At 45.8% G+C, this 16368-nt stretch overlaps 1 protein-coding gene across 1 annotated transcript in view; it reads left to right on the top strand.

Annotated features, from left to right (window-relative positions):
• LOC102761061 (UPF0505 protein C16orf62) overlaps nt 1–14653 on the top strand; it is a 69445-nt gene extending 54792 nt beyond the window's left edge. Inside the window, exons 9-12 of the mRNA XM_015563103.1 lie at nt 5340–5399; nt 12240–12336; nt 13001–13048; nt 14344–14653. Coding sequence (XP_015418589.1) covers nt 5340–5399; nt 12240–12336; nt 13001–13048; nt 14344–14611 — 473 coding nt within the window. The 3' untranslated portion in view covers nt 14612–14653. The remainder of the gene's footprint in view (nt 1–5339; nt 5400–12239; nt 12337–13000; nt 13049–14343) is intronic.
• Nucleotides 14654–16368: the final 1715 nt, after the last annotated feature.

A 16368-nucleotide genomic window follows, 5' to 3' on the forward strand; every position in this document is an offset into this window, starting at 1 on the left:
TTTGCAGAACGTAAGTCAGCCTATTGTGTGGTAGATGGTAGTCAGTTCTGTGCAGGAAGAAAGTGAGAGCCAGGTGAGGGGGATGAAGGGAATGGGCAAGGGGAGGGGAGGCTACACTTTTTAATAGTGTGGGCAGAGGGGCCTCGCTAAGAATTGATATGTGGGTTTATAGCTGAAGGAGGAGAGAGAGGAACCACATGTTCTGTGGGCTGGAGGTGCAGGCCAAGGAACAGCTGGTGCTAAGACCCTTGGTGGGAGCATGTCTGGGAGGGAGGCCAGGGCTCTGAGGTGGGGTGAGCAGCAGGGAGAGGCAGGAGCTCGCAGGGCCCTACATCCTGGCGGGTCTTGGAGGCCATTGGAGAACTTGGGCTTTGAACCTGAGGACATGAGGAGCCATAGGAGTGTTAGGCAGGGCTGGATGCAGCCCGATTTGGGTTCTAATGAGCTCCCTGTGACTGCTGTGCTGAGCCTAGACCAGTGATGGTGAACCTTTTGAGCTCGGCGTGTCAGCATTTTGAAAAACCCTAAGTTAACTCTGGTGCCCTGTCACAAATAGGAATTTTTTGGTATTTGCAACCATAGTAAAACAAAGACTTATATTTTTGATATTTATTTTATCTATTTAAATGCCATTTAACAAAGAAAAATCAACAAAAAAATGAGTTCGCGTGTCACCTCTGACACGCGTGTCATGGTTCGCCATCACTGGCCTAGACTGTAGAGCAAGGGTGGGTAGGGAGCCCAGCTAGGAAGCCATTGTAGCACTTCAGGTGGAAAATGGGGGTTGTGTGGCCCAGGAAGGGGAGGAGATGGGGAGAATGACCCAGAATGGATAGTTGCATTTGGCTTTCACAATAGATACCAACTCCTATACTCCTTGGGTTTCCACTTGTCCTGGAAACAGCTTGTCCCAGGGAGTGAGGGAACCAGTCAGGGAGACAGGTTGATTGCTTCTGGGTGCTCCTGAGAGTTCTGTTTCTCGTGGTGAATGAGCACTTTGGCTTCCTGGTTCCCTTCACTGGCCTCCTGCAAGCTCCTTTTGCATGAGTCAGCATCCCTGATGAGGTAGACTCCAGCCTGCCATCTGGGCCAGATCCAGGCATTAACCTCGTGAGAATCTTGGCTGCCATCCTGCCAGCGTGCTGCCATCCCCCAGTCCCAGCTCAGCAAGGCGGGGGCAGAGCCAGTGCCCGCTGTCCTGGTTGGGCCGGGAGCTGACAATGATGATGGTGATAAACCTTTAACAATGTCCTTGGGCCTGACTAGGTGCTTTAGAAATACTAAGTCACGGTGTCTTCATGCAGCCCCATGAGGTAGGGTCTGGAATTATCCAATCTCATAGGTGAGGAACCCGAGTCACAGAGAAGTAAAGTAGCCACAGGGTAGTGAGTTCTCTCTGCTGTCAGAGCACCTGTTTTGTTTTCATGTACTTGGCGCATGAGGGAATTTGCTTTCTGTGAAAATTTCAAAAGTGTATGCCTTTGACCCGGTGATTTCACCTCTGGGAGTTCATCCTGTGGCAGCAACAGGAGATTGGAACAACCCAGGAGACCATCCCCAGGGGATGTCTGTTCCCTGAGACGCAGGAGGCCCTTCGGGCGAGGGTCTGCTCTGCACTGAGGTGGAAGGGTCTCCAGGCCGTATCACCATGGGGGAGAGTTAGGATGCAGAACAGCTATAGATCCAGTTCTGTTTTTTGTACATAATCATTTGTATTTGCTTGGAGAAATATCAGAAGGTCACCCAAGAAATGAGTAAAGGTGGGACCCGCTGAGGGTAGTGGGAGTAGTGAGGTGACTGGGATAGGATGAGAGAGGAGCTGTGAGCAACACTCCCGCTGCCTTTGGGAACTTTGAGCTGCGGGAATGTGCTCCCATTCAGACGAGCACCTCCTTCCCTCTGCTCCCCACCCTTCCAGGTGACTTAAGGCCTGCTGTGAACGGCATTTCTAAGGCAGGTGCTCGGGAGACTTAGGCTTTGGGGCTGCTGAGCTGCTCCCTCCTTAAAGCAGGACTCGCCTTGTTGGGTGGAACTCGGAATGCTGCGGGCCATCTCACACATCTGCTCCACAGGAGGCTCCTGACCAGCACAGGGCGGTGTTCTATGGTGGTGGCCAGGCCTGCCTGAAGCTGGAGTACCATGCTGGGCAGGGGCAGGGGCAGGGATATGGGTCACCCGTGCATCTGAGCATGAAGGCACGGGCTGGCTCTCACAGAGGTCCGAGCTCAGAGCTGGGCTCAAGTCCGCACACATTCCTTGTCTCACTGCTACAGAACTTGACTTGGTTTCTTTGCCTGTAAAATGGGCGTGATAGACCTGCCCCTGGGGGTTTCTGGAGGGAATTAGATGAGAGAAGGCCTAGAAAGCATATACACTTTTTCCTCTTGTAATTGCTTTCTGGCAGGATCATTGTAGACCAAGCACGTCAGACTCCAAGGCTAACATGGGCCGAATAAACAAGGTTTAAGTTTACATGGGCTGCAAAGAAACAAAAGTTTCACTTTTCATAGAAACGTAGGTTTATTTTGATAGAGACATGCTGAATACAAAGGGCTGAAATAAGTGAGTCTGTTAGCATAAAATAATAGAACATTTTAATAAAAATTAATATTTTCTCTTGAACATAAACTTACCAGGCACTGAATAACTACACGAATTAATAAATGTAACGCAAATAAATCTATTTTTCTTGTTCTCCAAAAGCGAAATATTTCCTGTTGCGCACACCAAACAGGTCAGTCCAAGACTAATGATGTGGCCATCGGCTGCTAAAGTATTCGCTGCTGGTATTAGTGGAGAGAAATGGTGCGCCTGTGTGTAAGGCATGTAAGGAAAACGAATGCAACACGATTATACAATCAGTCATTAGTGAATGTTGTAGTTCATTATTAGTAATTATGTATAATAGGATACTGTAAAAATTAAGTTACGGACTTTTTATTAAAACGTTTCTTACATACCTTTATATTGCTTGGGCCATAAAAATAATCATTGTGGGCCACATGCATCCGTTTGACATGCTTGGTGTAAAGTATTGGAATAGTGCCTGGCACAGTCAGTGCTCAGAAAGCATCAGCTACTGTCGTTGACACTGTGTAGGTATTTTAGCGCCCTTTTTCTTTAGAAAGTGGATCAGGAAAGGAAATATATCTAGGATGGGGTATTACTTCTCAAAAGTAGTTAGTTGTCCACTGACTTACTCAAGAAAAAAAAAATTCACCAAACATGTTTGGCCAAAATGATTTTGCTGTTGAAGGCCCCTTAGAATGCAGAGGTGAAATATAAACCTGATTGTGGTTTCAGAGAGGTGGCGAGCTTTGTGGAGGGAGTGAAGGCATTTCGTGCTCTCCAGGCCGATCTATGTGCCGTAGGAGGTGAGAAATTGGCAGCAGCCCATTGTGACTCAATGACGACCCCAAGTAAACTGTGTGCAGGCCTGTTTCTGGCTCTGGGGCTGTCACAGGCAGCCACTCACTGCACCGGGTGAGGCTGCACAGAGCCCAGAGGCCACAGGCAGCCAGGCACTTCTGTCAGGAGGACTAAGGCGGGTGGCTCTGAGCGGTGGGGGTGCTTGCAGTCTTGCTTTCTGAACTGAAGTAAGGGTTTGGAGCCGAGCTCAAACCCTCATCCTGGCTGCACACCTGGGAGCCTCAGGCTGCACCCCGACCATTATCTCGGGTCCTCTGAGTGCACTCAGTGCTCTGATGCTCAGCCTTGGGTGAGAACCCCTGGTTCGGAGAGCAGAGGAAGGCTTGCTGCTGCTGCAGAGGTCGCCATACCCAGGCAAATTTGAAAGAAAGATGGTTCCCGCCTGCATCAGTGGCTCTCAGTGAGCATGTATAAAAATTCTCTAGCAAGGTTATCAAAATTCATACTCCTAGTCCTCACTTGCCAAAATACTCTTTTCCACATGCTCAGTGGGTGTCTGTAGGGTTGTGGTGTAAGTAATCCCTGCTGCAGAGGCTTCTCTCCCATCACCCAGCATTTTGTCCTTGCTTAATGATGTCATTTGATCTCATGTTGTTTGACCATAAATGGTCCTAAAAAATTTCCTGACTCTTTTTCTATGGATGGACAGGGATGTGGCTCTTTATTGCCCTGAATGATGACGTTATGGAGTGAAAAAGAAACATGTGAGCACAGGGAAATATTTTTGACATAAAAGGTGATTTGGGAGGGTTGGGAAATGAATAGAACTGTAAATTTTATCTCTTGAATATTGATAGCATTTTCTAAAAGCCAATGGAATAAGCAAAGCTTTTTGTGCTAGATTAGGGGTTGGCCTGTAGCCCAAGTGCCTTATTTACTTGTTTTGTAAATAAAGTTTTTTTAAAATATATTTTTATTGATTTTAGAGAGGAAGGAAGAGGGATAGAAAGATAGAAACATCAATGATGAGAATCATTGTTTGGCTTCCTCCTGCATGCCCCCGACTGGGGATTGAGCCCGCAACCCAGGCATGTGCCCTTGGCCGGAATTGAGCCTGGGACCCTTCAGTCCCCAGGCTGACTATCCACTGAGCCATACCAGCTAGGGCTGTAAATAAAGTTTATTGGAGCACAAGCACATCCATTTGTTTACATTCTGTCTGTGGCTGTTTTTGAGCTGCAATAGCAGAGTCAAGTATTTGTGACTGTGCGAGTCACCAGACTGGGTACTAGGAATATATTTGGGTGAAACAGACACAAACCTCTTCCCTTGGAGAACTTACAGTTGAATCTCAGATTCTGATTCTCTGGGCCCCAGGCAGGTAACATAAAGGATGCAGCAGCTGCGATGTGAGACGGAGCGGAGACAGCACACTCTGGGTAGTCTGCGTGCCATTGCAGGGCAGCTGCTCACCTGTCCTAGCGGACTTTTATCCTAAAGGGGTATGTTGTATGCAAAGAAGCAGGCAATCTGGGTTTTTGTGTGAATTCTCCTAATTATTACATGTTGGCAACTATTTCAAAAAATGTTAAAACACCTTGCAGGCCATCGTGTGATGGGCCGAGTAAAATGGGTCAGTGCTGGGTTCTGCCTACAGGCTGCCCATTGCAGCCTTTTGTCTAGAGTATGACAGGACCATCCTCTGGAGTGATTGGAGGTAACTGAGGCTGCTAGGACCCTATGTTCCAGTTAAGACTCGAAGAGGAGCGTGATCACTCATCCGCCTGTCACAGAAAGTAAAAGCCCTTCTTACATTAAAAACAAAAACAAAGAAATGTGGCTTAACGTTCTTCCCCTAGGTGGCAGCATATTATCACAAGTTCAAGTTTGTCTGCAGCCATCCCTGTCCCCATGAGCCAAGGCTGATTCGTGTTTACTCTGAAGAGTGTGACGATGTCTTTTCTCCCCAGGAAACCTCGTGTACGAGCGCATCTTCTCCATGTGCGTGGGTGACCGCAGCGTGCTTCCAGGTAACGTCGTAGCTGCTGCCTGGGTTCTGTTCTGCCCTGGAGTTAGGAGTAGGCGTATATGAGATCGGGACTTATTGAGACCTGACACAACGTGTTTTATTTTCGGTGTGTTAGAAGCACAAGACCATCTTTACAGGGTTCTCATCTGTCTTCTAATGACATCAGAAGGGTTCCAAACAGCCTGGCTGGGAATTTGGGCGAGTATTTGAATGTGCAAGAATGAAAAGGTGTTTGCATTTAGGTTATCTGAACTTTCACATCAACTTAAATTCCTCTGCTGCTTGACATTTTAATACTTTTTCTCCATATCTTCCCTAAGAAGCAAACTGCTTTAAAAACCCAACTTTGTATTAAAGAACAGTGTCAAGTAAATCAGTGGCAGATGCTTTGCCTCTACAGTCTTTGCCCAAGTGATAATGTGCCTTAACTGTATTGCTAATCAACTTCAGATTCTCAGGAGGTTGTAATGGGAGTAGATTATAAATGTCTTTTGTCATATAAGTGGTGACGATGAGCCCACACTAGCAACTCCTTGACCTCTTGTCCTTCTCTTCAGGTGTCTGGCACTGCTGTAAGTAACACTCTTGTCCACACGCGGCCAGGTGTGCTCTCCCCTCACTTTACCTCCTTCTGCTCCGACCAGATGATGGAATCAGCAACAGTGACCCATTATCTGACCTCTTCATTCATTTATTCTTTCTTTATTTTTCTCATTCATCTGTGTATCTACTTATATTTGAAAAACTATTTAGTATAGTTATGTTTCATAAAGAGACAGAACCCTACAGACCTTTAGGGCCAGAGGAGCTCTTAGGAATCCTTTGGTCTCATTTCAAATGGGCAGGCCCAGTGCGAAGTAGTCAGGGATTTGCCCACAGCCACTGCCAACTTGCTCAGGTGCTAGACCTGCACTGTCCGTTGTGGCCATTGCTGTCACGTGCGGTTCCTGACCACTTGAGATCTGGCCAGTCCAACTGAGCTGGGCTATGAATGTTAAAAATACGGTGAATTTCAGAAACTTCATATGGATAACAGACCAGAAGCTACCTCATTAATAATTATTTAAATATGGATTATATGTTGAAATGGTATTTGGATGAATTGGGTTAATCAAGTATAAATTTTGCCTTTTTGATTTACCTTTTTGCTTTATCCTTTGGCTCACATGGATTTCGATTGTACTTCATCGAACTGGACTGCTCTAGATCTTCCCAACTGTGTGATGTTTCTAACAGCCCCTCCATGTGCTAGTTTTCTCCAGATTGGGAGGCTGGGGGTCCCCAACTGGAGAGGCCTCTGCCAGCTTCAGGAGTGGGAAATGCAGGTGCTTTATTTATGCTGCCAGCTTGCCCACCGTGCGCTGTGCTAGCAGGCAGAAGTAACCCATCGGTGTTTCTTTGGCTGCAACAGTAGTAGTTTGTTTAATGTTCTTTGATACATGTTCTACTACTACCTAATGTTGTCTCCCTAGCTGCTTAAAAAAATATTATCTGCCTGGCCCCCAGGAGCATTCGAGTTTGCATGTACTGTAATAACTTTTTTCTTCTAATTTTTATTAACTGTACAAACAACATTTTAGAGCCAAGTAAGAAAAAATTACTAGTAACTCCCTACGTAAACTATAAAAATTCAAAATAAAAGGGGATTTTCATATTCACTTCCAGTCCTTGTCTAAAGTTATTAATTAGCACTTTTATCACTAAAATTCTTCCTGCCCCAAAATACCTTTTGTTATTTTTTTACTCTGAGAGGTGCATTTCAGGCTTTTGTTTTCTTGAAAATCGTTTCTTCTTTTTTTCCCCCTCTCTTAGTTAAAATCTTCATCTACATGTGTTCTCTGGTTCCAAGAATTTGAAAGGGAACTCTGGGATATGATTCTTTACAATAATTATGAAGGAAACTTTTGAAACCCACTGTGCAGAATTCTGCCTGAAGAAAGGAAGTGTAGAGAGAAGGCTGGTGGCACGTGTGCTCATTTTCCCGTTTGAATCAAGTTCTGTCTGGTGGGTTTTGTTTCTGAGCCTTTACCTTCAAGAGCTCTTTTGAATTTAGAAAGACAGCGTCGTTTGGGCCATGGAAAGGATAGCTACTATACTAGATGTAAAGGCATTCATTTTTTCCTCACTGTTTCTAATCCAGCATATATGTGAAGAGGCCATCTGCTCTGATAAAATGTTATTTTCATCTTGGGAGAAATAATTGGGTTTATTGTGGTTCTTGTCATCAGTCATGAGCATTCATTCCCATCTTCAGTTTTCCCCATGGTTGACGTGGGCCACAGTTGGATAAGCAGGGCCTTGAACTCACCTGGCCTGCCCGGTGCCTGCTGAGATGACGTTGCATAGAGACTTCACTGCTACTGCAGAGACTTGGCAAGTGACAGACTCGTTGGTTTCCTCCCTCCTCCTAGAGTAGCCAAAAAAGTCAGGTTAGAAAAAGCAGCACTGTGAGAAAAACAAGTGGGAACTCAAAGGAAAAACCTCTGCTGTTTGTCACATCGAAGTCTATTCTGAATGAAATGCCAAAATCTGAATTCATTTTCCATGTGGCAGCCAAGTGCTAAAGTCATGTCATCCCTCCACTTAGAACTCTTCTGGGAGCTTTCGTAGCACTTAGAGAAACGTTCAAACTCCTGTCCGAGGTCGCCACCTGTGTAGCCTGGCTTGTGGTGCCTGCCTCTCTCCTTGCCATGTTGGCTGACTTCCTGTTCTTTGACCATGTCAGAGGTCATTGCTACTTCAGGGCCTGTGTACTTGCTGTTTCTTCTTCCTGCAAATGCATTTTCTCCATATCTAGGCATGCTGGCTCCTTATCATCAGGGGTCAGCTCAGATGGCCCCTCTGCAGGAGCCTTCTCTGGCCCCCATCTAATACCCCCTCCCCCCAAGTTACTCTGGTCCAGGATCTAGTTTCCTCCCATTCATAGTGTTGACTGCTAGGGATGTTACTTGTTTGCTCGGTTATTCTATTCCCTGTTTGTTATGTGTCCTCCGTCCGTGGGAGGTAAGTTTCATGAGGACAGGGCCTGTCTCATGTACTCTGTCTTGGCCACAGAGCTGAGAGCCCTACCTTCAGTTGGTTCTTAAAACATTTGCCTTAAATAGAGAAGAACGAAGATGGCGGCATAGGTAAACACGGGAGTTTGCTGCCTCGAACAACCACTTCAAAAATATAACTAAAAGACGGAAGGGACATCACCCAGAACCACAGGAAAGCTGGCTGAGGGAAAATTCTTCAACTAGAAGGAAAGAGAACAGCATACGAGACTCAGAGGAGGCGCAGTGCGGAAAATACAAAGGTGCAGAGGTACGCGCGGAGCGGGCTGGCGGCTGAGGGTGCGGTTGTCTGTTTCAATCGGGAGGGAGGCTCAGGCTCTGAGCTCCAGTTTTGGGTGAGTCTCTAGGGACCCAGACTCAAAGGGGAGAAGTGGGACTGTCTGGCATCGGTTGGAACACGAGGGCAGCTTTCTCTCCGAGGTTTGCAGCAGTTGCTGGGACTCTGAGAGGCAGAGCCTCTGGGGACAGGACTGAGAGCAGCCATAACTGCTTCCTCCGCCCGCCCTGTTTGATCCCGTGCGACCCGCCCAGCCCAAGCCCTGCACAGAGCCATTTGCCGGATACCCTCAGGCAAAGGCTAGATTAGCACCTCCCCAGAGGACAGAAGTTTTCCCACTTGCAGACACAGCTGATTCTCACAGCCAGTTGGCCTGAAGGTCAAATCCCCCCAGTATTAACTACAACAATCAAGGCTTAACTACAACAAGACTGTGCACAAAGACCACTAGGGGGTGCACCAAGAAAGCATAAAAAATGCGGAGACGAAGAAACAGGACAAAATTGTCCATGGAGGATATAGAGCTCAGAACCACACTTTTAAGGGCTCTTAAGAACTGTCTAGAAGCCGCCGATAAACTTAATGAGATCTACAAGAAATCTAATGAGACCCTTGTTGCTATGATAAAGAACCAACTAGAAACTAAGCATACACCAACTGAAATAAAGAATATTATACAGACACCCAACAGCAGACCAGAGGAGCACAAGAATCAAGTCAAAGATTTGAAATGCGAAGAAGCAAAAAACACCCAACCGGAAAAGCAAAATGAAAAAAGAATCCAAAAATACGAAGATAGTGTAAGGAGCCTCTGGGACAACTTCCAGCGTACCAACATCAGAATTATAGGGGTGCCAGAATTTAAGAGAGAGCAAGATATTGAAAACCTATTTGAAGAAATACTGACAGAAAACTTCCCCTACCTGGTGAAAGAAATAGACTTACAGATCCAGGAAGTGCAGAGAACCCCAAACAAAAGGAATTCAAAGAGGACCACAACAAGACACATCATAATTAAAATGCCAAGAGCAAAAGACAAAGAGAGAATCTTAAAAGCAGCAAGAAAAAGAAACTCAGTTACATATAAGGGAATACCCATACGACTGTCAGCGGATTTCTCAATAGAAACTTTGCATGCCAGAAGGGAGTGGCAAGAAATATTCAAAGTGATGAATGCCAAGAACCTACAACCAAGATTACTTTATCCAGCAAAGCTATCATTCACAATTGAAGGTCAGATAAAGAGCTTCACAGATAAGGAAAAGCTAAAGGAGTTCACCACCACCAAACCAGTATTATATGAAATACTGAAAGGTATCCTTTAAGAAGAGGAAGAAGAAGAAAAAGGCAAAGATACAAATTATGAACAACAAATATGCATCTATCAACAAGTGAATCTAAGAATCAAGTGAATGAATAATCTGATGAACAGAATGAACTGTTGATTATAATAGAATCAGGGACATAGAAAGGGAATGGTCTGACTATTCTTGGGGGGGAAAGGGGTGTGGGAAGAGTCTGGACAAAAATTGTGCACCTATAGATGAGGACAGTGGGTGGGGAGTGAGGGCGGAGGGTGGGGTGGGAACTGGGAGGAGGGGAGTTATGGGGGGAAAAAAGAGGAACAAATGTAATAATCTGAACAGTAAAGATTTAATTATAAAACAAACAAAAAACAAACAAACAAAAAAAAACATTTGCCTTAAATAAAGTAAAGCAATAAAGTAAAGGGACATAACATTTTATTTGCTGTAATGTTATGAAGTCTTACATAACATAAGACTTCTAAATCTTTTCTTGAGCTGGAAAGCAGATTATTATAGAGCTGCAGTCAATATGTGGACCCGGGGCTGAAACCTCAGTTCCCACCACCGGGACATGCGGGCTTATATTACAAGGCCTCAGAGACTGACTTTTGCTTTGGCGTTTCAAGTCACATTGTTCAGCCGTATGAAGGAAAAGAACCCCTCTCCATTTCCACAAGGCAGCATTGACAAAGGAATTTCAGAATGATTCTTAAGTTTTCTTGTCTGGATCTCTTGGAACTTGAAAAAATTGTTAAGTGCACAGATTCAAGCCAGGTAAGGGAAAATGGTAACTTCCCTTCCCATTGGAAATGGAACAACAACTCAGGAATGAATGAAGCATGTGAGGGTATCCTAAATAGGTTAACACTTGAGATTGCAGTTCCGAAATATCGGCAGTTGTGTGGTGACTAATGTGCCCAGAGGTTGATCTTCTTGCTGATGCCACAGGAATTTGATTCCCTGAATTGCAACAGAAAGCAGAACCAGGGGCAAAATTGACTCATGGACAAGATGAGAGCCAGACAGCCAATGTTCCTTTGCTATATTCTGAAGTAATTAACTTCTCCCTTTTTGCTAGAATCCTGAACATATAACACATCCAGGGGTGTGGCCAGGCTCCCACCTGTACAGAAACTACTTAGGAGAAGTCATTGCATGCAGAGGCAGTGGGTGGCATTGGCGTTCCTGAGGTGTTCTGTTGTCTGTCTATTTATTTTTCATATTTCTGTACTTCCGTTCTTTATTAAGATGTATGCCAGCATTAGTCTTGGGTGTCATTATGCAGGGAAGCTCAAAATAACATTAAGAAGGCCAGGGCTAGGGGGCAGCTAGACCTGGGGCCAGGGATCCTGACTTCTCTCTGGTTGCACTCATGGTTATGGAGGTTCCAGCCATTGCACCTGCATTCCAGCCAGCAGGAGAGATGAAGGAGTGAAGAAGGTCAGGGCCCTTTTTATACAGCTGTTTCCTAGAGGTTGTACTTCTTTTGACGCCCTGGGACAAGAACTTGGGCACATGACCACACCTAGCTGTAAGGATGGCTATTTGCCCAGCAGAAAGGGGAGAGTTCTATCACTAAGGAGGAAGAGAAGAGATAACAGGAGAAACTGGCAGTTTTGCCACAGTGACTCAAGTCTGAGGGCAGTGCTGAGCTGGAGCGTAAGTGGCTGCTTTCTCGCCTGATTAAGGTGCTCAGAAGATCCACCCTCAGGTCTGGCCTATGTGCTGTTTGGAGCACGGGCTTCAGTCACATTTCATGTTACAGTTGCAGGTTCCTAAAGCTTCTGGAATTCTTACAATATTGTCATGTTACTGGTGGGTATACCAAGAATACTATTAGAGCACGTTGGCTGTGGAGCCGACTGCCCGAGTTGAATTCAAGCACTTACCTCTGCTTGCTCTGTGCCTTGGACGGGTTTCTGGATTCCTCTGCACCCCGGAAGGCTGATGGTAAAGGCCCATCCTTCGGAGGCTGCTGGGGGATTAGTGAGCTGAGCGCTCAAAGTAGCACCTGGCCCTTAGGACAGCTCCCATTGTCACTGGTTGTTTTCCTAATACATACTATGTGGATGGAAAGGCTAGAAGAACTAGGCAGCCACCCCTTTCTGCTCCACTGAAGTGTTTTCCCATCCCAGAACTCCCAGCAGGGGTCATAGATCATAAGGTTAGGAAGGCTAACGGGTATTACTTTTGTATTACAGATAAATTCTCTCCAGAGAATGTAAACGACACGGCCAGAGAAACATGCTTAAACTGGTTTTTCAAGATCGCTTCCATCAGGGAGCTCATTCCAAGATTGTATCCTTCTTTGATGATTTTAAAGAGGTGGAAAGTGTTGCACCATGAATAGAGGCCCTGACATCGTGGTGAGAAGTTGGCCCCGTGTGGTGGCCGCCTGAGCGCAGGCCAGCCACACATTCTAGAGAAGCCTTGGGACCCTGGCTTTCCTCTAGCAATTTTCTGGTTTTTCCTTTGAATATGATGCAGTGTACCGGGCTTTTTTTCCTAAGAGGGACACCATCACATCAATTCTTTCAATTTAAATGGTTTGTTTTCAAGTGTTTTCTCTGGTTCCAAGAAATTGAAAGGGTCAAGCATCTCCACACAAATGCCAGTGTTGAGAACAGAGAATTGGGCTGATACACATACTGAATCTTAGTTATCTGACATTCAGGTTTTCTCTGTAAATCTTGATTGGAAATGCTCAAAAACCTGTTTGAATTTCAGCATGCAACCATGAATAAGCATGTAACATTTTCCAAATTTTGTTTTAAATAGGTATGAAACCTTGAAAACCCAATACAGAAGCCACAAGCCACTAGCTCACTTAATTCTCTGATTGTTGATAGCCACTGTGGCTCCCTCTACTGAAGACACATCTAGTTCTGCTTATAAATAGTTATTTCTCCCCGCGGGGAGCATGCCGTCTGTAAATGTCTTTCTTAACCAAATGCTTTTTTAGTTATGTGGAAGCATCCATCCTGAAGTGTAACAAGTTCCTCTCCAAAATGTAAGGCTCTTCCTAAATGTCCAGAACCATAACATTTCCAAAGAATCACCTCCCCCCTCCCCATGGCAATGTAATAGTCGCTGTTCTTATTTGGTTACTTAGTGGCAAATCTTCCTTGCATTTTCTTATTTTATCCAAATGAAAACTGAATGAAATAGAGATACCATTTAATCCTCGTTTTACTGATAAATGAGCTCTAGCTAGGAGAGGTGGTTGAGTAGCTTACTTGCCCTCAGCTCAGCTGGAGATGAGTCCTGGTTGGCCATTGCATTCCATGTGGCTCTGAGCACATTGTGTGGCGTCTACCCTCAGCTCCCTCTGTGAGCAGGGTCTGGGCAGCGGTACAAGCTGCGTGCACCACAGAGCAGCATGGCAGGTGGTGCCTCCACGCCCTGCTATCTAGGCGGGACCACGTCAGAAGCCAGAGCCTTTGCCCTTGAGCTCCAGGGCAGTCACAGAGCCACTGGGAAACCTGGAGTCCTGTTGGGTAGCATCTAAGTAGTAAATTTCCCGATGCCATGGCCGACTTGGGGCTCCACAGAGGTGGGCTTAGAATCTAGTGTACCAGCCGTGCTTGACGGGATATAGGGTTGCCTGGGGACAACGCTGGTGTGGAAGGAGCAGTCATTTTGCTTCACCAGTTGGTGCAAGGTAGTGTCCCAGGCAGAGGGAGTCAGTCCCCTGTTGCAGGAGAAGTAAATACTGCACAATTCCCATGCTGGGGGCTGCTGATGCCAGCTGGGGCACGGGGGTCAGGTGCTGGGAGGGAGCAGGGTCCCAGACAGACAGTCAGTGCCAGAGGAATATACAGGAGTGGATGAAAGGAGGGTTATAGTTGTGAGTATGCAAAATGAGATTATTCTTTTATTATTACTTCTTCATTATTGTATTATTTATTTGTATTACAATTGTAAACCTCATTTTGCCTACCCCTGTAGATAATGGTGAGAATATGGAGATCAGGGGGTACCCATCCACAGAAAATAATTGGAGGACAAAAGCTGGTAAAATAGTAAAATAAATGTGACCTCAGCAGGACAAAAGTGAAGGTTAGACTCCTGAACTTGGAGATGGTAAAGATGAAGGAAACCATTCAATGAATGAATGAATCATGAGTGAGAGGAAGACTGTTGGTGCAGAGCCTTAGAAAACTCTGACAACTTGACCTTGGTTTGTTTCTAAAACCTGACTTCCTCTCCCTGAATTTGGGGAGTTTAGCTTTGTCTGTCCGTTAAAAGTGAAAGCCCAGGGAGTTCTCCTTTGGGGTGTAATGCTGCCTTCTTTTGCTCTGACAGGGGTATCTCAGAATGTCTGCCCCGCCTGACCTGCATGATTCGAGGGATCGGAGATCCGCTGGTGTCGGTGTACGCCAGGGCCTATCTGTGCCGGGTAGGCCCTCATGGCTGCGCTCCCAAAGTGGCAGCCTCCCGTCTCCTTCATTGTTGGCATGGGCTTCTATTTTCTTTTTTTTCCAGTCATCATTTATCCCCCCTCTACCCTCTTCCACCTCCACCCACCCCCTTACCACTACAGTCACTACAATTGACTTGTTCCTGTCCATGAGTTCCTTCACTGTTTTTCTTTTTTTTTTTTGCTCAGTCCCTCCCCACACCCTCCACCAATACCCCTCCCCGCTCCCCACCAGGGCTGTCTGCCTGCTCTATCCTCTATGAGCCTGTCTCTATTTTGCTTGTTAGTTCAGTTTGTTCATTAGATTCCACATATGAGTGAGGTCATGTGGTACTTGTCTTTCTCTGTCACTTATTTCACTTAGCATATTGCTCTCCAGGTGCATCCATGCTATTGCAAAGGGTAAGATTTCCTTCTTTTATACAGCCGAGGAGTATTCCATGATGTAAATGTCTCACAGCTTTTTTTATCCTCTCCTTGATCGACACTTGGGCTGTGTCTGAATCTTGGCTGCTGTCTGCTGTAAATTATGCTGCAGTGACCACAGGGTGCATACTAGTATTCTTTTGAACTAGTGTTTTGGGTTCTTCAGATGAATTCCCAGAAATGGAATTGCTGGGTCATAAGGCAGTTCCATTTTAAATGTTTTGAGGAAACTCCATACTGCTCTCCACAGTGGCTGCACCAGTCTGCATTCCCACCACAGTGCACGAGGGCTCCCTTTTCTCCACGCCCTGGCCAACACTTGTTTGTTGCTTTGTTGATGGAAGCCATTCTGACAGATGTGAGGTGATGTCTCATTGTGGTTTTAATTTGCATCTCTCTGAAGATAGTGACATGGAACATCTTTTCATATATCCATTGGCCATCTGTATGTCCTCTTTGGAGAAGTGTCTATTCATGTCCTTGACCCATTTTTTAATTGGATTGTTTTTTCTTTTTGCTGTTGGGTTTTATAATTTCTTTATAAATTTTGGATACTTTTTTTTTCTTTTAATTTGGAGATATTGGGGTGCCAGGCGGGTAAGTCCAACTCAAGGGGAAGGACTTCCACTGGTGCTCAGGCCTCACCAAGCTTTTATTGATCTGGGATACACCCATAGCATAGTCCTTAGGCAGGCAATTTCCAGTAACACACAGACTAGCCCATCAGCAGGCAATTTCCAGTAATAGGCAGATTATCTTATCAATAAGGTTTGTAGGATAATGAGGTGCCCTGGTACTGGGAAGGCTCAGGCTTAGTGTTTTTCTTCATAAATAATGGACCATTGGGGTTGGAGAAAGACTGTAACCATAGATGACAGTTAAGGCCAGTTTTTTTTTTTCTTTCTAAAGCAAAAGTAACGTAAATGGAAGGCAGTCAAGTTTTATCGGCCTCTATTAAGTATAACAAGCAATTTCAGAGGAAAGGAGAGGGAAACAGTGCAACATGAATGATGATCTAGAATGCTGGGTCAGCTGTCTCCTGCATGCCCCTCCCTGAGGATGGAGACCGAAACCCTGGCATGTGCACCAACCTGGAATGGAACCCTGACCTCCCAGTTCCTAGGACTATGCTCAATAACTGAGCCACACTGGCCCAGCACAATAGATTAGTTTTAATTTATAAGTTATTATGCTTTGCGTTTTGTTTTATTATATGTTAGAGGCCCGGTGCACAAAAATTTGTGCACTCGGGGGCGAGGGGGGTCCCTCAGACCGGCCTGTGCCCTCTTGAGTCTGGGACCCCTCGGGAGATACGACCTGCTGGCTTAGGCCTGCTCCCGGGTGGCAGAGGGCAGGCCCAATCCCTAGGTGCAGCCCCTGGTCGGGCTCAGAGCAGGGGCGATTGGGAGGTTGGGGCTCCGTACCCTGTCACACACAGAGCAGGGCCAATCAGGGGGTTGGGGAGCTCTCACCTGTCATGCACC

The sequence above is a fragment of the Myotis davidii genome, unplaced genomic scaffold, assembly GCF_000327345.1.
Source record: "Myotis davidii unplaced genomic scaffold, ASM32734v1 scaffold1292, whole genome shotgun sequence".
NCBI lineage: Eukaryota > Metazoa > Chordata > Mammalia > Chiroptera > Vespertilionidae > Myotis > Myotis davidii.